At 41.0% G+C, this 23,831-nt stretch overlaps 1 protein-coding gene across 2 annotated transcripts in view; it reads right to left on the reverse strand.

The window, feature by feature from the left end:
- Positions 1–4,839: 4,839 nt before the first annotated feature.
- B4galt6 (beta-1,4-galactosyltransferase 6) overlaps positions 4,840–23,831 on the reverse strand; it is a 92,522-nt gene continuing 73,530 nt past the window's right edge. For both annotated transcript variants that reach the window (XM_045135068.1, XM_004654853.3), the window contains 4 exons: positions 14,022–14,209; positions 9,437–9,559; positions 9,096–9,197; positions 4,840–8,261 (listed from right to left, as the gene is read on the reverse strand). In XM_045135068.1, coding sequence (XP_044991003.1) covers positions 8,114–8,261; positions 9,096–9,197; positions 9,437–9,559; positions 14,022–14,209 — 561 coding nt within the window. In that variant the 3' untranslated portion in view covers positions 4,840–8,113. The remainder of the gene's footprint in view (positions 8,262–9,095; positions 9,198–9,436; positions 9,560–14,021; positions 14,210–23,831) is intronic.

Below are 23,831 nucleotides of genomic sequence, written 5' to 3' on the forward strand. Positions count from 1 at the left end.
ATACGGACTTATCCACAGGAGTGAGGAGCTGCTGAAAGGCTTCATGGGAGCCCTTCCAAAGACAGAGTTTCGGGTGCAATTTGCAGAAGGAAAAGACACAGGATTGGAGCAGCTGCTGAGGACAAGAAACACGGCAAGCAGGGGCCAGAGGACGGAATGGCATGAATGCCCACCGTGGAGAGTAGAAAAAAGGAGCACGCCTCCATCTGAGTAACAAAGTGGGTGAGAAAACAGTCAACAGACTGGCTTCTGGTGAGAATGTGGTAAGTGCAGCTAAGACAAGGCGGATTTGGGGTTTCAGTGAACAAAAAGGGGGGATGAGTAATAAATGACAAAACAACTCCGGAACTAAGAAACCTGAGACCGAGGTAGGCCTGATGGGGAGTGGTCTCAGTAGGCTTTCATGAGGCTGAAACTTGGAAAGTACAAAACAATACCTGCTGGCTTTGGCCTATTTAGTTAAAACGTGAGGATAAACTAAGTGCAGTTTTAAACTCCAGTCAGTCAGGCAGCTCAGATGTTGAACATTTCCACCATCAGAAAACATCCCACTGGAGACTATGAAAAGGCGAATATTCATCCCAAAAGAGGTGGCGAGGTGAGAAGCGTGGGAAGGGGAGGACAGGGGCTTTTCAGAGACGCAAATTGTGTGTGAAAAAGACAAACTCCAAAGCTAAAGTAACAGAAAGAACGCAGAAGCCTGGCGCACGGGGCACCTGAGGTCTGAGCTGCCCAACATGCTCAACCTCCGAGGAAACAGCCCGGCTTCTCTCTAGTTACGACTCACCAGTCTACCGCGGACACGTGCCAGCTTTACTCATCGCTGAAAATCTCCAAACAGCATTGAACATGGCCATTCCTGAAACTGGATCTGGTGCGGCTTGCACGAGAGAAGAGTGCGGAATTGTAAAGCTGGCACCCGACTTAACGCAGGCTTTGGGTTCGGTGGGTCAGGCACTGCGGGACGAGCTTATCGATTTTCTCAGGACCCTCCGGCAGTGTCAGCATCCTCAACTGAGAGATCAGAAATCTGAGGACCACTCAGCTATCAAAGCTGACTGTTTCACAACTAGAGACAAGGGGGTCCCCAAACTCAAACCTTTGTTCTGTCTGATACAAGCCTTTGGTTATAAATACAACCCCACCTCCCATGGGCACTTCCTAAGTTTCCTGCAAATTGTCAAGGTCTACCACAGAGCAACTATTTCAATCCCTTGCCCCCCCTCTTTCACGCGCGCGCGCACACACACACACACACACACACACATGCACTCACCAGGTATCCCCTATCACTCTTCTGACTTACTTCCCTCAGGCAATCTTTCACTGAACTTGGGGCTCCCCATTTTTCCCTGGTCAGACTGGCTGATCAGGGAGCCCCATCAATCCTGTTTCCAACCCCACTCGGTGCTGGGGTTACAAGCATGCACAGCCACGCCCGGCCTTTCATGTGGGTGACTGGGTTGAAGCTATCTTACCTGTTGAGGCATCTCCTCTACCCGTCAAAGACTCTTCTCAAGTTCACGCTTACAACTGGGAAGTGCTATAGGCATGGAGAAGAGGTGCTCCGACACAGAAGCTCCACACACTAACGTTACATTAATAAAACAGAAAATCAGGCTTCACAGAAGTCACAAACAAAGGCTCAGTGACAGCATGTGCCCAGTGTGCATGGGATCTTGGGTTCGCAGTACCACCAGAAAAACTTCAACAACAGAAAGATGTGAATGACAACTGCATTTGATGGCATGAAATTCCTCAGGTCTTCCCACTCCTTCAGTTTTACACTCAGAAGCAATAAACTCCTAGAGGGGAGGAATGTACACTACCCCCCTCAAGAGCCTCCACAGCACACATTTTAACTGATGAACCCAGGACGAGAAAGTCAGCGGTAGATTTCAGGTATGTTAAAGTGTGCCACGAGACTGTCCTGAGGGCCAGAGAGATGGCCCCGTAGGTAAAAGAGCTCACAGTTTAAGCCCACATATCTGAGTTTGAGTCTCAAAAAAGCCAAAATTGTGGCAAGCCCCTGGAATCCTGTCAGTGAGCATTTTACAGCTCTCAGCAAGAGCACCGAAAAGAACAAGAGAGTAAGGTCAAGAGAAGCCCTGCCTCCAACGAGGAGGGTCAGTGAGGGAGGAGTGAAAGTGATCCTCTGACCCCCATATGAGCAACCACAACACACACATATCTGTACTCATATGCACGAATACATACACATGTGTACACACAAACAAACACATAAGAAGATCTTGAGCGTGGACATAATGGTACATGCTTGAAATCCCAGCACTTGGGCAATGGAGGTGGGATCAAGAGTTTAAGACCTGTGCTGGGCGTGGCAGTGCATGCCTTTTAATCCCAGCACTCAGGAGGCAAAGGTAGGAGGATCGCCGTGAATTTGAGGGTACCCTGAGACTCCGTAGTGAGTTCCAAGTCAGCCTGGGCTAGAGTGAGACCTTACCTCAAAAAAAAAAAAAGTTTAAGACCAGCATGAACACAAGACCCTGTCTCAAAGAAAAAAAGATGTACAGAAAAAAAGATGCTTATTTTTATTTATTTATTTACAAGGAGAGAGAAAGAGCTAGTGAGCAAGCAAGCTGGGCACACTGGGGCCTTTGGCTGATGCAATCAAACTTCAGAAGTATACACCACTTTGTGCATCTGGCTTTACGTAGGTACTAAGGAATTAAACCCAGGTCAGAAGGATTTAACCACTGAGGCATCTTTCCACTCCAAAAATGTTTATTTTTCAAACCATATATACACATACATATAGTATTATATATATATATATATATATATATATATATATATACACATATATATATATATACATATATATATGTATATATACACACACACATACATACATACATACATATATATGTATGTACATATGTAAGAAAAATTATATATCTCTTTTTCTTTGAACTCATATATTGTAGTAAAGCTGAGTGGGAAATCACTTTTTTCTGAAGTCACTTAAATCAACAGTAATAAAGCACATATCTCCTTAGAAGCAGCTGTCTCTACATAAAAACCATGTTGGTCCAAACATGTTTAAAGACAACACACACACACACACACACACACACACACACACACACACACACACACACACGAGATACATCTAGGGTTGAGGAGAGAGCTCAGTGAACACAAAGTCTTGCTGCACCATCATGAGGACTTGAGTCCAATCCCCAACACCCACAGGAAAAGCCAGGCATGGTTGCATACACTGGTAACCCTAGCTCGTGCTGAGGGGAATGGAGACAGGAGGATCACTGAGGCTCACTGGTAAGCCAGTCTAACCAAAAAACAAACAAACAAACAAACACCCCAGCAAGTTACAGGTTTAGCGGGAGACTGTGTCAAGGAAATGATGCAGAAGAGCAATGAAGGAGGACATATGACATCCTCCGTGACTCGGTAACTTGTGTCCATGGGCATATATACATCTGCCCATTCATAGGCAAGCACCGCACAGGCATTCCCACCACACTCTACACATGTATGGTTATTGAACTGAATAGCTAGGCATAAAAGCACATTATGGAGGCTGAGGCAGTAAGATAGCAAGCAAGTTCAAGGCCAACCAGGGCTACAGAGTGAGTTGCAGGTCAACCTGGACTACCTAACAAGGCCCTGTCTCAAAAACTGAAAATCAGAGCTAGAGAGATGGTTTAGTGGTTAAGGCGTTTGCCTGTGAAGCCAAAGGATCCAGCTTCGATTCCCCAGGACCCACATAAACCAGATGCACAAGGGGCACATGCATCTGGAGTTCATTTGCAGTGGCTGGAAGCCCTGGCATGCCCATTCTCTCTGTCTGCCTCTCTTCTATCTCTCTCTCTTTCTCTCTTCTATCTCTCTCTCTTTAAAAAATGAAAATCAAAACAGTTCAGTAGTAGAGTACTACTTACCTACATAGGCAATGTTTGGAGATCAGTCTTAGTACCACAACTCCCATCTAAATAAATAAAATTTAAAAATAACCTCTTTCCTCGGAGAACTACCTGTGATCTGAAAACCTAGATTTCTGAAGTTGTGCAGGGAAAAGACAATGGGTGCTAAAATCAAATTCTTAAATACAATGGATTAAACAATTTTGAAAAGTCTTACTTATAGCTGGGTGTAGTGGCGCACACCTTTAATCCCAGTACTTGGGAGACAGAGGTAGGAGGGTTGCTGTGAGTTTGAGGTCACCCTAGGAGTAGAGAGTGAGTGCCAGGCCAGCCTGGGCTACAGTAAGACCCTACCTCAGGAAAAAAAAAAAAATACTATTTGTGTGTCTGTTTGTATATATGCATGTGTGATGTGCTCATGGGTGCTCATGTGTCATGTGCATGTCTGGAGTCAAAGGACAGCATTAGGATGTTGATCTTTTCTATATTTGTTTGAGACAGGGACCCTTTGGGAAGGCAGACTAGTTGGTTCACTTGCTTTGGAACTGTCTTGACTCTGTCTTCCATTGCCACAGATGCACTAGGGCTATAGATGCAGGTGACACTTGGTGTCCAGTTTTGTGTGGATTCTGAAGGAAGCAGGCTTGTGGTACATACACCTTTAACCACTGAGCCATTTCTCCAGTCTCTTCAATAATCCTTGATTCTATAGATGACCAAATATATTAATGAAAAATATTTAAATGCTACTGTTTTGAGATAAAAGCTATGAAGTATCCTTTAAATGCACCCAGGATATGTCTCATTATGTTCATGCTGTGACTCTAATATGAACCAGGTCATCAATATTACTCACCTGAAACTTAGGAGGATATAACTCTGAAGATAATCTCAAAAATGCCCTAAGAGAAATTAATTACATCATCACACAAAGTCTTTGGAACATTATATTTCATAAAAGACAATGATTAAAAAAAAGTACAAACATTTCCATGAGAAGCAGGAAGAGAGTACAAGAAATTACTAGCATGTATTTAGTGCATTTATGTAGAAGCCTTTGATATCTTAGTAGATAAAATAATCTTAAGTACACTTTCTCTTTCTGAAAAACTATGGCCATTTTGGTTCTCTCAGTTGGCAATTTGGAAATCCAAGGCAATTAAGTCCAGAGTGTCACTTATCTGAAAATTACATAAAGAACTAAAGTGCAGGCAAGAAAGGCTGAATCTAAAAACTTGCTTTTGTATAGGAAGTCTCCAAAAGAACAGTGATGCACGGGCTACTTTTCCATTTGCTTTCAAACATCTCGGCCAGGATAGGTGTATATGCTTAGTACATCATTTTGTATTTAAAAATTATAAATAAGATTTTCTTAGTGTACAATTTTTCACAAAATACAAACATGAATTTGGATTTAAAAAAAGCTACTTCATTACAACCCTAATTTTGGCAAAGAATTAAGTAACATCTTTACTACGAATTAGACATAATTTTACAACAAGTGTATGCACTTCCCCCCTTTCTTTCCAAACTGGCTGGTTAATAGCAACATCTTTCTCTAGTTGGAAGGCACTATGTAATTTTCCCAGTGCCAGAGGGACCTCCCAATTTATATGCATCCACACAGGTTGCTTGACTTTGAGGCCAAGAAATATGACAGATAGGTCACCAGAGGATATCTTTATCATTTCAGAAAAAGTTTCAATTTGCTTGACTTGATTTGTTTAGAAGAAAAGTCATAATTCTAGATAGACACTGCAAGCATTACACTTGATGCATAGTGGGCAGTCAATACGTGCTCATCAGCAGGTCCAAAGTACCATAAAGCAGACCATCTACCCTTGTAGTACTTTAGTTCACAGGCAGGGAACCAATTTATTGTCATATAATGGAGGTAACAGGGCAAAACTGTCACTCTATGGATACATATAAAGGTTACTGTTCACAGCCCAAAATAATTTTAGGCTGGAACTTAAAAAGCAAAACAAAAAGTAGAGAGGTAAGGGTGGCTTTTCACAGGATGACACACCATGATCAAAACTGAAAAATAGCAAAATATTTATATCCCCTCTGAAAACAAAGGCAGATACTTAGAGTACTGAATTCTCCTGAAATTGTAAAATATATCTCAACAGGAAAAGATGAGTCCATATGGAAAGCTCCACATTATAATAAGAAAAATGTGTCTCCCAAATAAAACCCAGAAATAGCACTAGTTCTCCCCCCACAAAGATATCTCAGTATGGTTGGAGTGATTACGTCCTATGCCCTGCCATCGTGTAATAGGCTATTTAGTGGTCAGGAGCCTCTGACACTACCATTCCGTTTTCATCTCTTCACATTTAAAACCACGCTCACTGTGGAAGAGTAAAAATAAACATAAACAAACGAAGTACAAATATTGTAATTTTCAGAAGCTGATTTTTCACTATTTTGAGTAACACAGAAATTTACAGATAAAATATTTTGGAAATGGTCCTAAGAAATAAACATGGAATGTTTTGTTTAATGTTATAACAGAGAAGATACCCATTTTCTAAAAATGTGAGAATTCTAATTATTTTATGGTGATGGCTTTTGATCATAAATATTACTTAAATTGACACAGAAAATGACAAGTGAAAGTTAAACTTACAACTTGTGATATGCAACTGTATTTTTGTGTTAGGTAACCAATTCACAATCAAATATTACCAAAACATTTCTCACCTATAGAATTCTATCACTCTCCATTGTTGTTGAATATTCACTTTATAGATATATAATATTTTGTTTTAAATTTCTGAAAGCATTATATTTTAAAGAATTTTTAAAATTAATCACTTTCAAGGTAAGAATACTGTTTGTTTTTGCCATGCAAACCTTCATCCATATTTAAGATACATACACTTGGCATTGGGTAGTAAGACCTGCTTTCAAAAGTATCTTAATATCAGTGTATTCAAGTAACTTAATAATTATTTTATGGTAATTCTAGAGGTCGTGGGTTCAATTCCCAACACCACCAAATGTACTTCTATTAAATTATACCTTAAGTGAGAAAGTTTTAATACCACAGAGATTTCTTTAAAGTGAACAAAAAAAGTCTGGATAATTGGCTGACATTAAAAGGGTTCCTTTCAAAAGTGAAACTGAGTAAGTCTGAGAATTAAACTTTAAATTTGTTTTTACTCTACGAAGCATTGATCTTCATAAAAATATAACATTTATCTAATAGTATAAGTACTACTGGGTTTTCCATAGTTCATTCATTAAAAAAACCAAAAACTTTAAAAAGAAGTTACAATTTTTTTTGCTCTTCTGAAAATAAAAGTGCTGGTCACTAGAAATTAAAAAAAAATACAGTGTATAAACATAACCTTGGGAACATTTTTTTTTTTTTGAGGCACAAGATCCCTGACACACCAGAGGTACATAAAAGACATTTAACATAAAGAGGTCTTTTATATCATGTCACATCACAACTCTTAAGATTTTCTTGGTAAGACTCATGCAATATGCATAAACAATATGGTTGTGAGTTAGCAAAATCCATGAGATTGCAAGCAAGGAAAAAAAAAGGTACTCCTAATAGGAAGAAAAGCTGTGTTAAGTCCTTTCTTCTTTCCCTTTAGAGGCCTCAGAAAGCTGTGACTTCTTCCACATGAGGCTGAAGGTTTAAAGCTGAAAACTAGTATAACAGTTTACTTGAGTTACTGACAGCTCCTTCATTCACGCAAGGGCCATCCTTTGTTTAGTGATATAAATTTACAGTGGTTTTCTTTCATGCAAATAAAAATGTCTATAAAAATCTAACGAAGGCATAACCGATTACATGCAAAACTGTGACACACCTTATTTTCCAACAATTTGAACACATTAATTTACATCACGTATATGTACAAAATATGTCTGAACGGAAATAAAAGCATTCTCTTGAATTAAATCATAGATTTAAATATAAAAATGTTCTCTTTATAGGAAGCTCTCTTAACTCAGAATTCTAAGCAACGGCTTCTGGTCTCTTCACTGCTAGCTATGGGGGCTTGCCCTAAAGTACAGGAGGGGGAGGGGAGGGCGACTGCATGTAGCCCACGCTGTAAACGCTGAGGTCTGCTGGCTCTTCTCACACAGCAGGGCACCAAGACACATCAATCACTGACCTCCATCAAGAGTGTGCTCCAAGTTCATGGTCCAGAGTACTGTCTACCCCGCCACAGGAGCTATTCCTAATAGTCTTCAATGGGCGCTAGCTCCGGCATGAGGTTTACAGATATATTTGTATACAATCTATCAACCAGTATTTTCGGTGTGTATAGTAAATTATTCAACCCATCGATGTACTGACGCTCTTTAGAATACCTTAGCAATTTATACCTATGGGGGGGAAAAAAACACAAAAGTAACTGAACATGTTCAGAAAGTGAAATTGATGCGAAATATGTCCTAAGGCAGCTTAAGATTAAGTTACTTAAAGTTTGTTACAATTTAAGGTTCTCATATACGCTTAAAGATCTCTAAAGTCGTTATTATAAGTTAGCATTATTAGTAGTAAAAAAAAAAAAAATCGTACCTGAAAAAAAATTTTGCACTCTAACAACATAGACATTGTTAGGCAACAATATGTTTTATGTTAAGGAAGTAAGATTTTTAAATATACTTATTTTAAAAATATACTTATTTTAACAGGATATAGATTATCATCTATCTTATCCTGAAAATGAGGACATTTGACTCTGTGCCATAATCAAAGTTCTCTTTAGCAGATGTTTTTGGGGTACAATGTATTTTTGTATATGCATGTATGATGCACATGTGTAGATGTATATTCATATGTGTGTACAGGTGCACATGTGTTCACATATATGTAGAGGCAAGAGGTCAGTGTCAGAGATCTTCCTCACTCACTTTCCACCTTATTATTTTTTGAGACAGGGCTTCTCACAAAGCCTGGAGCTCATGAATTCAGCTAGACTATCCCGCAAGCCCTAGAGACTCCCCTGTCTCCACCTTCCCAGCCGTGGGAATGCAGGCATGCATCACCACAGTCAGAATTTCTTGCATAGGCGCTGAGGACCTGAAGTCAGGTCCTTATGTTCATGTGGAAAGCACTTTACCCATTGTGCCATCTCCCCAGCCATACAGAGTCTTTTTTTAACCTGTCATATATCAGTTTGAAGCCTTGAAATCTGAAGATGACAATAAACTTACCGTCCTAAAAACTGGACCTCCCCTCGATGGTGGTGAGGAATGGACTTATATTTTCCTAAGTCTCCTTCTGGCCTCGTTACATTATATCCAGCATAGTGAACTCTACAATACAATACGAGATACATTATATGAGCCCAATTGCAAAATTACAAGTGTGTAAGCTGCCAATAACTTCAGATAATGAAACTGTTAATGAAAAAAAAAATAGAACAATGAAAAACAGCTTTTATGAACCTCAAAAATTCTCCATCCCCCAAAGCCCTTAGAATAGGCCAGTCTAATTTGCTGAATAGGAATGGAGTTAAAACTTGTATTACTAAGCGACTTATACATCAACATACCTGTTCCAAAGGTCATCGTCCTCTCCTCCCCATCCCCAAAAGGCATTAGGAAAACCGTTGATCTTCCTGAATTGCTCCACGGTCAGTCCACTTACACCACCAAAAAACTCTTTATATGGAAGACTGAAAGAGAGAGCAAGCCAGAGCACTCTAGAACTGAACTCGGGACCATTTGTCATGAGAACAAATTTTCAGTTTCTCATAAGCCTTGAAAAATATACTCCTATTTTTACCTAAACAATGAAGCTGATTTAGTGACAGTTTTCTGAACAATTTAGGCAAGAAACAGGACACTTTTACAACACAATAATGCACACATTAAAAACACTTGTGACAACTGATATTTGATAGTATTAATATTTTATCAGACTCAAAATCCAGGGAGATATATATATATATATATATATATATATATATATATATATATATATATCTCCTCCAAACAAAACCAAACATGGTTAAAATATATCAGTAGTTGTCAATGCAATGTCAGATTTTGCTAAACTAATAGGATTTTTTTCAAAATTAAATTGAATTTAAGTCTAAATATCTCATATAGAATAGGATAAACAAAACCTAGCGAAAGTAATACTAGCATCTCATTTTGAAATGACTGTTTCTGAAATGATCTTTACCTATTTGGATTAAACTCACAAAATGATACTCATGAATATTTACCTATATACTTACTTTGGGTGTACTCATACATATGTAAGAAATAACCGTGTCTTTACGTTTAGATTTTACTTGCTTTACCCATCCCTGATTCAAATTTCAAAAATACTCATCAGTCTGAGTAATATTTTTAACTGTATTTTTAATAAACCAAGTTGTTAGTTTAAGTGTGGAATTGGTTTTCTGGTGCTGAGGCAGCATGCTAAGAGCTTCAGTCCTGTAGCAACACTTCTGGGGGGGGGGGGTACACTACAGTTCTAAAAGCATCAGGCCAAGGACACAGCAGAGGACAGCATCCAAAAGTTAAGGCGGGGGCTGGAGAGATGGCTTAGCGGTTAAGCGCTTGCCTGTGAAGCCGAAGGACCCTGGTTCGAGGCTCGATTCCCCAGAACCCACATTAGCCAGATGCACGAGGGGGCGCACGTGTCTGGAGTTCATTTACAGTGGCTGGAGGCCCTGGCTCGCCCATTCTCTCTCTCTCCCTCTTTCTCTGTCTGTTGCTCTCAAATAAATAAACAAACAAAAAAAATTTAAAAATCAAAAAAAATGTTAAGAGGAGGAAAATCTGGTTGGGATGCTAGTAAATGGTTGAAAAGAAAGAAAAGAAAAAGAAAGAGAGAGAGAAGGAAGGAAGAGAGAGAGAAATGCTTCTTGCCAGCAGGGACTGTGTCTGGCACGCAGACCCAGAGAGAAAGCAGCTCCCACACAGAGCCCTAAGATTGCAAAGAGGAAGAAGTCTTACCCCAATCCTGGGTCAAAGACACCACAAGAGGCGGGGGACTGGACTCGGCAGGTGACAGCGTGTGCGGCACAAGCATGCGGACCTGAGTTCCATCTTCAGCACCACATAAAGAGCCAGCATGCTAAGACACGCGTGCAGCCCCAGTGCTGAGGAAGGTGGAGACGGCAGGACTGCCAGGGCTCTCTGGTCAGCCAGTCCAATTTAAAAACGGTGAGACCCAAGTTCAGTGAGAGATGTCACAAGAAAATAAGATGGAAGAGTAATAGAAGAAAACACAAAAAGTCCTTCTCTGGACTCTTACTGCATGCATCCACACACACATGTACATCCCACATATATGTACACAAACACACATATATACACATGCACAGGAAAAAAAAAAAAAAAAGATAATCCAAGACAGTGACAAAAACCCTGACCTTTATCTCAGGAGACCCCACAGGAACTACCCTTGGCTCCAGAGTCCCAAGGAGCACATTAATGTCCTTGTAAGTAGACATTCCCCATGCTTGTTATTTTTACCCAAGTTGAGGTCTGGGGAGAACATGGGATCATCAATGTATTGATATGAGTACATAGTTCAGCAACATGTTGGGTCTATTTATTGTTTTACTTGAGTGAAAACAGCAACTGAATTAAATACACGATGGCATCATTGATGAATCAGAGAACAAAAAAGCAGAGCAAAATCTTACAGTGCTTGTCTTATATTGTCCACAGGAGGAAAGACACTAAACCTGGGTGGACAGCAAGTTAGAATGTGGACACCACAATGGGCAGCCATGCTTCTCTGGGCTTTCTCCACTGACTGGTGTGTGGTCACTGCTCTGTCCATGGTCTGACCTGCTGCTGCTGTCCACTACTCTGAGTCTAAACAAGCTTCCACAGAGGCCTCCTAACTCTGGGACAACTCTACTAGCTATGACTTGCTTTTGTTTAAGAGAAATTGATATTCTATTGATTTCTATGGACCAATTTACATTCCCACAGGAACCCCAAAAGATTCCCTTTTCTCTGCATCCCTCCCAATTTTGTTACTATATATACATAATGTTTTATTCAGCCACAAAAAACAAAATTTCATGATTTGTGGAAAAAGTAGAAGCAATGGAGATCACAGTGAAATAAGTCAGATTCCGAAAGACAAATATCACACTTTCTCTTACTGTGGACCCTAGATTTTATAAAGATACATAAGATCATATATGTATATAAGACATGAAGGGGGAAGGTGCAGGAATGGAATAATGGGAAGGAAGTGGATATGGTCAAAGTATATGATTTATCTGTACAAAAATGTCTTCATGAAACATATTACTATGTATAATCAATATATGGCTAAGAAAAGTTTATCCTAAAGAAAGAAACTAAACAAAGATAAAGTTCCTGTTTGAGCTATGTCTACATAGGTTCTCCTCAAGCTTCTGTCAGTGTTAGATTATTTAAATGTGGCCTCTGATTGCTATTATTTTTCAAAGTATTGTTTGACTTAAATGGGCAGATTATGTATATAATAAAGATATTTCTATTAAAAAGAAAAGGATATTATTTCAAGAACAAAAAATAATTACCCTGAATCTAATGATTCTAGTAAGTGACAAAAGTCAAACTTCCATAATTTTTAGGAAAATAAATCATGAATGAACATTAATGACCTCTCCACAGGAGCCCTAACCTAGAGCTCAAAACTGAGGGTATTAACGTGATAATGAACAGCAAAAACAAAAACTCCCAAGACCCAACATTAATTTTTGTGTGTTGATGCCAATTCATCTGCTCAGAGCATTGAGCCTTTGTGCCTCTACCTATTTGTAGGCGAGGTACCAGCCCAAACTGTGAGGTGAGATGGGTAGCATTTTCCCTGTTCCAGGCAACAGTTTTCCTTTCTCCGAGTCCCTTAGCCAGTAAAAATGATGTCCTCTTTCTCAGATTATATTTCATCTGCACTTATTTTTGCTTTTTTGTGTTTGTACATGACATGGTGTGCATGCGTGGGGTGCATGCATGTGTAAGTGCCCTTGTGTTGGCCCATGTTCTCGTCTGTGATGGGGCGCACTTGCCTGGGGCAGCCTGAGAAGAACACTGGCTGTCTTGTGCTCCGTCACTCTCCTGCTCATTCTTATTTGAGCTGGAGTCTCTTACTGATCCTGGAACTTGCTGGTTTTATGTGTCCCCACCCCCCACAATTCTGTAGATTCTTGGGTCTCTGCTTCACCACAGGACTGCGTTACAGATGTGCACGGCCACACCCAGCTTCTTTTTAAAAAAAATATTTTTTTTTGGTACTTTTACTTATTTGAGAGTGACAGAGAGAGAGAGAAAGAGGCAGAGAGAGAAAGAGAATGGGTGCACCAGGGCCTCCAGCCACTGCAAATGAACTCCAAACATGTGTGCCCCCTTATGCATCTGGCTTATGTGGGTCCTGCAGAATCGAGCCTCGAACTGGGGTCCTTAGGCTTCACAGGTAAGCGATTAACCGCTAAGCCATCTCTCCAGCCCTACACCCAGCTTCTTATGTGTGTCCTAGGGATGGATCTCAAGTTGTGGTATCTTAGAGCTCCTCAGACCCTCATGCTTACACAGGAAGTGTTCTTAACCACTGAGCTCTCTCTCCAGGCCTGCATTTGCACTCACTGATGTCAATTTCAGTTACTCTCACAGCTCTGGTAACTTTTACATTTGAAGACATCTCCAGTCAGAAAAGTGAAAAGATTCGTTTCTGATCATTAAAGGGTAGGTGAAGAGTGCACAATTTAGAGAGAAGATCAGCAAAGGAAAGGCCATCTGGACCCTGAAGCATCTCTAAGAGGAGGGGAGGCAGGAAGAGGCAGCCTGGGCCGCAGACAGCCAAGCGCAGGATGTGTGGGGCCCCAGACAGCCACTCTGCAGATGGCAAATCTTCAGAGGTGCTAACCAAACCCCACAAGTGCAAGAGCCCCGTGTTTAAATTTGTATGAACTTGAATGCAGCAGCCTGGCTTTTCTGCAACAGCCATACTCCAACCTTGCGTCATCCCAGACGGACAAGCCACTGTGCCCCGGCTCCCGGAGGGCAGGCTGGAGTGAGGAACAGAACGCCTCGGGCTCCTGAGCTCGCTCAGGCTAAGGCACAGAGCGCAGCTACGCTTGGGCCAGCCGATGCCGGACGTCAGGAGTCCACGCTACTCACATGTACATGTACTTGTCCAGCTTTGCTGCAAAGTGACGGGGCATCTCTCCACAGCCGTAATAGTTCCGGTCATTCTCAGGCAGATGGTCCACGTCATGGAAGATCACACAGTCCCAGACGCTGTCTTTCATGGCCTCTTTGAAGCCCACATTGAAAAGCATCGCACGATTAAACGGTTGTGTGCCAGTCTTCACAGGGCAAACACACAAACAGAAATGTACTCAGGCTCTGTCATCTGACTTTTCCACGTTATCTTTCTAATCTACTGTATCACGGTCAAACAGTAATAATCATGTCTCTGTAACCGAATAGACAAGTGATAACCATATGTAAAAACTTTCAAATACAGTCAGACATCATTTACCAATGGAAGAACCGTCCTGAGAATGGAGTCACTAAGTGATGCCGGCGTGCAAGGGTGTTACCTGCACAAACTAAGGCTGCTCTGTCACAGGCAACGCAGACTGACAGGGCCTCAGCTGTGTGGGTGTCACTGACCGATGTCATTATGTGGTGTTTAGATTACTTATGACATTGTTTTATGTTTTGGAAGGTAAACACTGTTGTTATCTAGACTGCTGGTATTCTGCTGTATTTATATCATAATGCAACTTGTATTTCTGCTTTACTTCAAATATGGCAAGATTATGATCAGAAAAAAATGAAGATAAAATAATGAAAATGTTATGCCAAGTGAACACACCAGAATAACATTATCGACTGTGTTGACAGTGTTGTTTACTGTATGCCATCAGAACTAAGATAGACAGGTTAGGGGTGTAGTTCAGTGGTAGGATGTTTGCCTAGAATACACAAGGTCCTGGCTTTGATCCTCAGCATGAGAAAAGAAAACAGGGAAACTGAAAATTAAATCAGAAAGCTTCAGTGACCTAACAAACTCTTATCCCTGTCTATATAGCAGTCTCTAAAAAACAGGGCTGAGAGCACTATAAGGACAATAAGAGTTGAAGTTTTAATATAAGCTCAGCTTCTATCTGACTCTAACTGTTTTCTTTTATTAAGGAAAATATGTTAAAGTGGACAGAGAATCATTTGTATTTTTACTATTCCTGATTGTGATGACAAAAGCATTTTAATGGCCAAAATATAGAAACTTATTACACATAACCAAGTTTGCTATGTTTCAACCACTTTATTTATATTGAAGATATATTAAAATATATTGACATAGGAAAATTTTATTCCCACATCTACAGAAAATTCAGAAGCAGTTACCAATGCCTTAGCAAATTTTCCCAAAACACTCCCAAAATGTAGGAGAAAGAAATATGATGCATGCTGGAGCCAGCATCCGAGCGCTGATTCAATAAAAAATCAGAGTCAGGGCTGCAGAGATGGCTTAGTGGTTATGGCGCTTGCCTATGAAGCCCAAAGACCCATGTTCTACTCTCTAGATCCCATGTTAGCCAGACGCACGATGGTGAGTTAAGCACAAGGTCACACACGCCCACTAGGTGGCACAAGTGTCCAGAGTTTAATTTCAGTGGCCCTGGTGCGCCAATTATCTCTCTCTCTTTCTCAAAAAGAAAACAAAAGAAAAAAAGAACCAGAGTTAGCAGCCAATCTTGAATTAACTTTGAGGTCACAGAAATAAGTCTACTTTTTGTAGGTGTTTTTGTGAAATGGAAAGAATAAAGAGGAATGAATGACAACATTATTGATAAATGAACATCAGCTTTGACAAACTATTTTCATTTAAGATTTTAAAATGTGTGAGGCATTGGATTGGATCTCCAGCACGGAGAAAAAAATTAAAATTTAAAGAGACTAATGGTCATTTATGATGCTGACCACATCATCATGGAAAGGGGATTCTTCTAGAAGCAGAGTAGAGAGCCTTGTTTCCATTTCAAGGCTTTGCCCAGGGGCCCGTCCAGGGCAGAAGGATCTACTTCTCACTTAACATAGTTGACACAATGATGCCAGCAAGTCAGTTTTCTTCTACACAGACCCACCTAGGCTTCCTCAAGGCATCAGTATCCCAAGAGTGCCTGACCCAAGAGATGGAGACTAAAGCACTGGTGTGCTCAAACCAAGCCTTCAGTCAGGCCCTGCCTCCTCCACAGCATTTTCCCAGGCAACCCACATCATTCCTCGTGGGCCGCTTGGAGGATGGTCATCCCCATGACACACTGGCATTCTTGGGTCTCTCCTTCTTACGTTCTGTTTCTGTTTCAAGAGTTGTTTTGTCTCCCAGGTATTCTATCAAAATCTTTTTCTTGCCACACTTTTACTTTCACTAATGTTCTATTCTCTGGTTGCTCTTCATAATATCCTGCTTTTGTTTCATGGATCATTGCTCACGATGTCCCCTTCAGTCTGGGGCTCCCACTGTGACTTGTTGATTCTCCCTCTCTTTGTCTTGGGATGTCCTCTGTGTTCTCTATTGTCTTGATTTCCCCACCACCCCCATCAGCACTCTTTTTCTGCTTGGTTCTGTCTCCATCACGGAGATTTTCTTCAAAACGTGGGGTTCCTTAGCTACCTATTCAAGTTTGAGAATTAATCCTTTAGGATTAAGACACTAAGTGAGTCTCCATCTACCCATACAAAAATTGTTTCAAATCACTCAACTCATGTGTACCATACCAATCCACCCCTAAACAGAGCTAAAACACACAGAAGCTTCAAATCTTTTCTCAGGGAAAATGTCAATACTGTTAGCCAAGACAAAATGCTGGCATCATGCTTGACTGCCCATCCCCCCCCCCCCCTGCTCATACCGCATATCCAACTCATCAATAAATAATCTTAATTGAACCCTAACACAGACCAAAGCCAACTCCTGCTCATGACACCCTCTGCTACACGACAAGTTCAGGCCATCATCATCTCCTGTGTCTCCTAAGAAGCTACCTGCTTTCCTTATTTCAGTCCTGTCCCATCTACAGCTTATTTTCCACATAGAACCCACTATTGTTTTAATTAATGTATTTGACTGTGTGTGGTGTGACTGTATGGGAAACACCAGGGTCTCTTGCCACTGCAAACAAACTGCATGCATGACTTTTGTATTCAGCTTTACATGGGTGCTGTGGAACTGAACCCAGGATGGCAAGCATTTTGTAGGCAAATGCCTTTAACTGCTATTTCCCCAGCCTCTCGTTTTTGTTTTTGTTTTTTTGTTTGTTTGTTTGTTTTTTTCAAACATTACTTAGTGTTTTAGACAGTTTCAGGATGCTGGAATGAACATCTAACCAAACATAGTTTTATGGTAGGAAGGACTTTCTTTCAAGCTTACAGATCCAGGGGAGGTTCCAACAATGGCAGAAGAAGCTGGCTCCCATTCATAAATCCAAGCATAAAGAGAAACCACCAGCAGCCAGACAACACCAAAAAGCAGCAAGCAGGAACCCCACTAGAGCTCAGACTACTCTCCACACTTTGGGGCTGAAATCAGATCTGCCTTCAAACACACCTTGGGGCTGAATCCCAGGATCCGCCCCCTAGTGACAGCTCCTCCAGACAGACAGCTGGAAACCCAAGTCACAAGCTTAATAAAACATGGGAGTCTATGGGGGACATATGTTCACATTCAAACTTCCACACTTACATAGCATCATTACTCCACTCAAAGTACACAGGTGCCTTTAGACCTCACAGAATTACAGTCTTCATCCTGGCCTGTGAAGTCCTTCATTACTGGCTTTTCACGCACCTCTCCCATTTCTCTGTTCATATGATGGTCTGAGGATGTGGATCTCTGTGCTCAGTCTACACCCAGCTTCTTCCCGCCAACCTGCCTGCCTGCTTGAAACATACCTCCCCAACAGCATGGTGGCTTCTCACCCACTTCTGTGATTTCTTCTCTTTTGTCTGATCCTCTGATGATGCGGATCTCTCTGCTAAGTCCTCGCCCAGTTTCCTCCAGCCACTGACTGGAACATCTCCCCAACAGCATGGTGGCTTATTCAATCACTCAGGATGCTGGGAGCTCATCTCCTCACTGTATAAACAAAGGTCTCTTTCTGCTCCCTAATTGGTCTTAGGCCTGAACTCTGCCTGACCTGTCACAGGGTTACTTACTACCTCCCCCTGCAGAATAGGCCTGACCTGGACTGCTCATCACAGTGTCTCTTTGTTGAGTGAAGGGAAGTGGAATGTGTGGAGGTTATAAAGTAGCGGGCTGGCTTTTGGAGAACTCCAAATATTGGATTTAGAATCTTCTTGGGATTATAACCCATCTCTCTAGTGAAGTCACCACTCCTGCTCTGTCATGGCTGATGGGACAGAGGGGTTTCTACCCGACCGCTGGCCTGAAAAAGCCTCAGATAAAGGCCCAAGGGTTGCTGGGGTCAGTCTGAAGAATATTTTAGGCCCCACAACAGTAAGCTCTTCCAGAGGATAATGTTTTCATTTTGCACAGGAAGATGGGGACTGAATTGTGATGAACCCTAAACAGCTCAGGTTTCAGCCAGTCTCCTGTGCTCATAGAGACAAGGGCAAAGTTGGAAGGAGTTTGAGTCCCTTTTCATGTCACAGCGACCCTCTCTGAATGCCTGGGTCTAAACATCTGCTCTTCAGGACAGCTGTTGGCTCCATCACTCCCTCCTTGTTCTTGTGGTTTAACCAGTTAAACCATTTTTTTCTTCACTTTTATCTTTGGCGTTTAGGAAGGACAGGAGCTAAATTAATGCACATGCCTGCATGCTCAGGCTTTCCGAGGAGCTCTTCAATTGCTTAGTACTCTCCTAGACACCCACCCATCCAGCAGAAAAATGACTAAATGACTCTTCTATTTCAGTCGTGGAGATGTTTCTAGTTAAAACCACACACTCTCAAATGGTGGTCCTGTAATAGTACTGATCAAGGCTGTGATCCTAACTTGAGAGGTTTCATAGCAGAAATATAGATCTTAGCTGTTTGCCAAAGATATATTCATCATGCACACAAAAATCAATCAATGATACTGAACTCTCAGAGATCATGCCTTTGACATCACAGAGCAACGATTCACCCTTCCAGCACATTATGGGCATTTTAAAGTTTGGTTATGGTTAGCTCTACCAGCAAACTGTTAGAGCTGATAAACACTTACAGCAATGTAGCAGGATACAAAACAAACACACAGAAATCAGTAGCCTTCCTTTATGCTAACAACAAACATGCACAGGATGAAATCAGAGAATTACTCCAATTCACAGTTGCATCAAAAAAAAAGTACCTTAGAATAAACCTAACCATGAAGTGAAGGATCTCTACAGTGAAAACTTTAAAACACTCAAGATAGAAATCGCAGAAGAGACTAGGAAATGGAAAGACATCCCTTGTTCTTGGACTGGAAGAATCAATATTGTGAAAATGACAATCTTACCAAAAGGAATTTATATATTTAATGCAATCCCCATCAACATTCCAATGGCATTCTTCACAGAAATAAAAAAGCAATCCAAAAATTCATTTGGAAGCACAAAAACCCTCAAATGTCTAAAACAATTTTAAGCAACAAAAATAAGGTTGGTGGTATCACCGTACATGATTTTAACCTGCATTACAGAGCCATAGTAACACAAACAATATGGTACTGGCACCAAAACAGACATGTAGATCAACTGAACAGAACAGAGGACACAGATGTAAGTCTGGGTAGTTACAGCCACCTGATCTTCAACAAAAATGCCCAAAATACTCACTGGAGAAAAGACAGCCTCTTCAGTAAATGGTACTGGGAAAATTGGATATGTATCTATAGAAGGATGAAAATAGATCCTTATCTCGCTCCATGCACAAGAATTAAGTCCAAATGGATCAAAGACCTTAAAATTAGACCTGAAACTCTGAAATTTCTAGAGGAAAAAGTAGGGGAAACCCTTCAACATAATGGTTTTTGGCGAAGACTTTATGCATACAACCCCAGTTGCTCAGGAAATAAAACCAATGATCAACTGCTAGGACCTCATGAGATTACAAAGCTTTTGTACAGCAAAGGACACTGTGAATAGAACAAAGAGGCAACCTACAGAATGGAAGAAAACCTTTGCCAGCTATATATCTGACAGAGGAGTAATGTAGAGGATATACAAAGAACTCAAAAAACTAAATAATAAGAAATCAAACAACCCAATTTAAAAAATGGGGTATGGAACTAAATAGAGAGTTCTCACAAGAAGAAATACCGGAGTTAGAGAGATAGCTCAGCAGTTAAGGCATTTGCCGGCAAAGCCAAATGATCCTGGTTCAATTCTCCAGGACCCATGTAAGCCAGATGCACAAGGGGGTGCATGCATCTGGAGTTCGTTTGCAATGGCTGGAGGCTCTGGCATGCCCATTCTCTCCCTCTCTCTCTTTCTTTCTCCTCTCTCTCTCTCTCTCTCCCTCTTTCTTTCTCTCAAACAAATGTTCTATATCCCTATCCATCAGGGAAATGCAAATTAAAACTACTTTGAGATTCCACCTCACTCCTGTCAGAATGGCTACCATCATGAAAACAAATGACAATAAATACTGGCGAGGATATGGAAAAAGAGGAACCCTTCTACACTTTTGTTGGGAATGCAATCTGGTCCAGCCATTGTGGAAATCAGTGTGGAGTTTCCTAAAACATCTAAAAATAGATCTACCATATGACCCAGCTATACCACCCCTAGGCACATGTCCTAAGGACTCATCTCACTACCGTGGAGATAACTGTTCAACCATGTTTATTGCTGCTCTATTCACAATAGCTATGAAATGGAACCAGCCCAGATGTCCCTCAACTGATGAGTGGCTAATGCAGATGTGTCACATTTATATAATGGAGCTCTACCCAGCAGTAAAGAAAAATGAAATTTGCAGGAAAATGGATTGATCTGGAAAGGACCCAGACCCAGAAAGCCAAATGTCACACATTCTTTCTCATATGTGGATCCTAGCTACAAAGAATTGGACTTCTATGTGAGTTGGAATAAAACTCAGCAGAGGCCAGTAAGCTAGAAAGCTACTCTGCATGCAATTGTATGGCAGAGAGAGAATACTCAGAGGAGATACTCAACAGTGGACACTGCAAGCCTTAAATTTGGCCAGCCAGACCAAATGAGCTAACGGATACAATAGTGGTATGGCTGCCATGTGGGAAACCAACCACACCCTCATTGAATGGAGACCTACACCATGGGAATACATGCCTGATACTGAAAAACCTATGACAGGGGTAGTCATGAGCCCTAGGTGTATAACATCTACTGGTGTCTGGCTAAATGTATATACTATGCTCACCAAATTACATGGCCAGCACTTCTCTTAACGTCTGTGTGTGTGTGTGTGTGTATTGGTTTTTCGAGGTAGGATTTCACTCCAGTTCAGGCTGACCTGGAATTCACTATGTAGTCTCAGGGTGGCCTCGAACTCATGGTGATCCTCCTACCTCTGCCTCCCAAGTGCTGGGATTAAAGGTGTGTACCACCATGCCCAGCTCATACCCATATATTAATGCCACGCTCACTTCTGGTTAGAGAAGCTTCTTTTTTCAGATGGTGGTGACCTTGGGATGACTCAGAAGACACCATAATGCTGAGAAGAAGTGACAGAGGAGTGCTCGGCACTAAAACGTCTCTATCACACCTTCCAAGGCTCAGGTTCCAGTGCGGAAGAGGTGGCAGAAAGAATCTAAGAGCCAAAGGAAGGATAGGACTGCTTACAATGCATTCTTACAGACACAGATTGGCTCAGATTTCCATGACCACATAGTGCTTGATATTACCTACACAAGACCATCATAATTGGAGAAAAAGATTATGGCATCAAAATAATAGAATGACTAGGGCTGGAAAGATTGCTTAGCGGTTAAATGCTTGCCTGTGAAGCCTAAGGACCCGGGTTTGAGGCTCAATTCCCCAGGACCCACGTAAGCCAGATGCACAAGACAGATGCTGGAGGCCCTGATACACCCCTTCTCTCTCACTCTACCCACCTCTTGCTCTCTCTCTCTCTGTTGCTTTCAAATAAATAAGCAACAACAACAACAACAAAGTTGTATGCCACCATGCCTAGCAATAAATAATAATAATAATAATAATACAGAGACTAACTGAGAGAGGGAGGGGATATGATGGAATGGATTTGTTAAGGAGAAAGTGGGGGAAGAAAAGGAATTATGATTTATTGTCTATAATTATGAAAGTTGTCAATTTAAAAAGTTTAAAGAAAGAATTGTATAAAAAAATAAAATTGGCTGGGCATGGTGGCACACGCCTTTAATCCCAGCACTCGGAAGGCAGAGGTAGGAGGATCACTATGAGTCTGAGGTCACCCTGAAACTACATAGTGAATTCCAGGTCAGCCTGAGCTAGAGTGAGACCCTACCTCAAAAAAAAATCAAAAAATAATGTTTGGGTTTGACTTTGGTTGCTTTTGATATTTTTTGATCTACAGTGCTTTTATTTTGGTAGGTCCAAAGCAATTCTGAACAACAAAAATAAGGCTGGTGGTATCACCATACATGATTTTAATATATATTACAGAGCCACAGTAACAAAGAAAGCATTGTACTGGCACAAAAACAGAAACATAGGAGCTGGAGAGATGGCTTAGCAGCTAAGGTGTTTTCCTGTGACGCCCAAGGAATCATATTCAACTCTCTCCAGGTCCTACATAAACCAGATGCACAGTGCCGCAAGCGCACAAGCTCGCATATGCACACACAGCGGGGGTTGCATCTGCATCTACTGCAGTGGTTTGAGGCCCTGGTGCTTAATCCCACCTTCCTCTTGCTCTCTAACATTAAAAAGGTCAATCTGTTGGGTTTGCCTCAAAAAAAAAAAAAAAAAAAAAGCAGACACATAGATCAATGGGACTTAATAGAGGACTCATATGTTAACCCAGTCAGCTACAGCCAAAACTGCCAAAAATATTCACTAGAGAAAATACAGCCTCTTTAACAAATGGTACTAGGAAAACTTGATTATCTACATGTAGAAGAATGAGAAGAAGAGATCTTTATCTCTCTGCATGCATCATAATCAAGTCCAAATGTATCAAAGACCTTAATATCAAACCTGAAACTCTGAAACTGCTAGAGGAAAAAAGTAGAGGAGACACTAAAATATACTGGCATAGGCAACAACTTTCTGAATATAACTCCAGTTGCTCAGAAAATAAAACTACGAATCAACTATTGGGACCTCATAATATTAAAAAGCTTTTGTACAAAAAGGAACATTGTGACTACAGTTAAAGAGTCAACCTACAAAACGGGACAAAAATATTTGCCAACTACACATTTGACAGAGGATTATATCCAATATACACAAAGAACTCAAAAAACCTAAATAATTAAAAAACCAAACTCAATCAAAAAATGGGTTATGGGTGCTGGAGAGATGGCTTAGTGGCTAAGGTGCTTGCCTGTGAAGCCTAAGAACCCAGGTTCAATTCCCCAGTACCCATGTAAGCCAAATACACAAGGTGGTGCACGTGTTTGGGGTTTGTTGGCAGTGGCTGGAGGCCCTGGCATGCCCATTCCTCCCCCTCCTCCTCCCATCCTTTCCTCTCTCTTGCTCTTGAATAAATAAAGATTTTTTTTAAAAAAAAAAAAAGAAAAGAATGGGTTATAGAACTAAATAGAGAGTTCTCAAGAAAAACAGGCTGGAGAAATGGCTTTGCAGTCAAGGTGCTTGCTGCGAAGCCTAAGGACCCAGGCTTGATTCCCCAGAATCCACATAAGCCAGATATAACTGGTGGTGCATGTATCTAGAGTTTGTTTGCAGTAGCTAGAGGCCCTGGCATACCTATTTTCCTTCTCTTCCTCTCTCTCTCCCATAAAAACTACAAAATTAAAAAAAGAAATACAAATATTCAATACACATCTAA

The sequence above is a fragment of the Jaculus jaculus genome, chromosome 15 (genome assembly GCF_020740685.1).
Source record: "Jaculus jaculus isolate mJacJac1 chromosome 15, mJacJac1.mat.Y.cur, whole genome shotgun sequence".
Classification (NCBI taxonomy): domain Eukaryota; kingdom Metazoa; phylum Chordata; class Mammalia; order Rodentia; family Dipodidae; genus Jaculus; species Jaculus jaculus.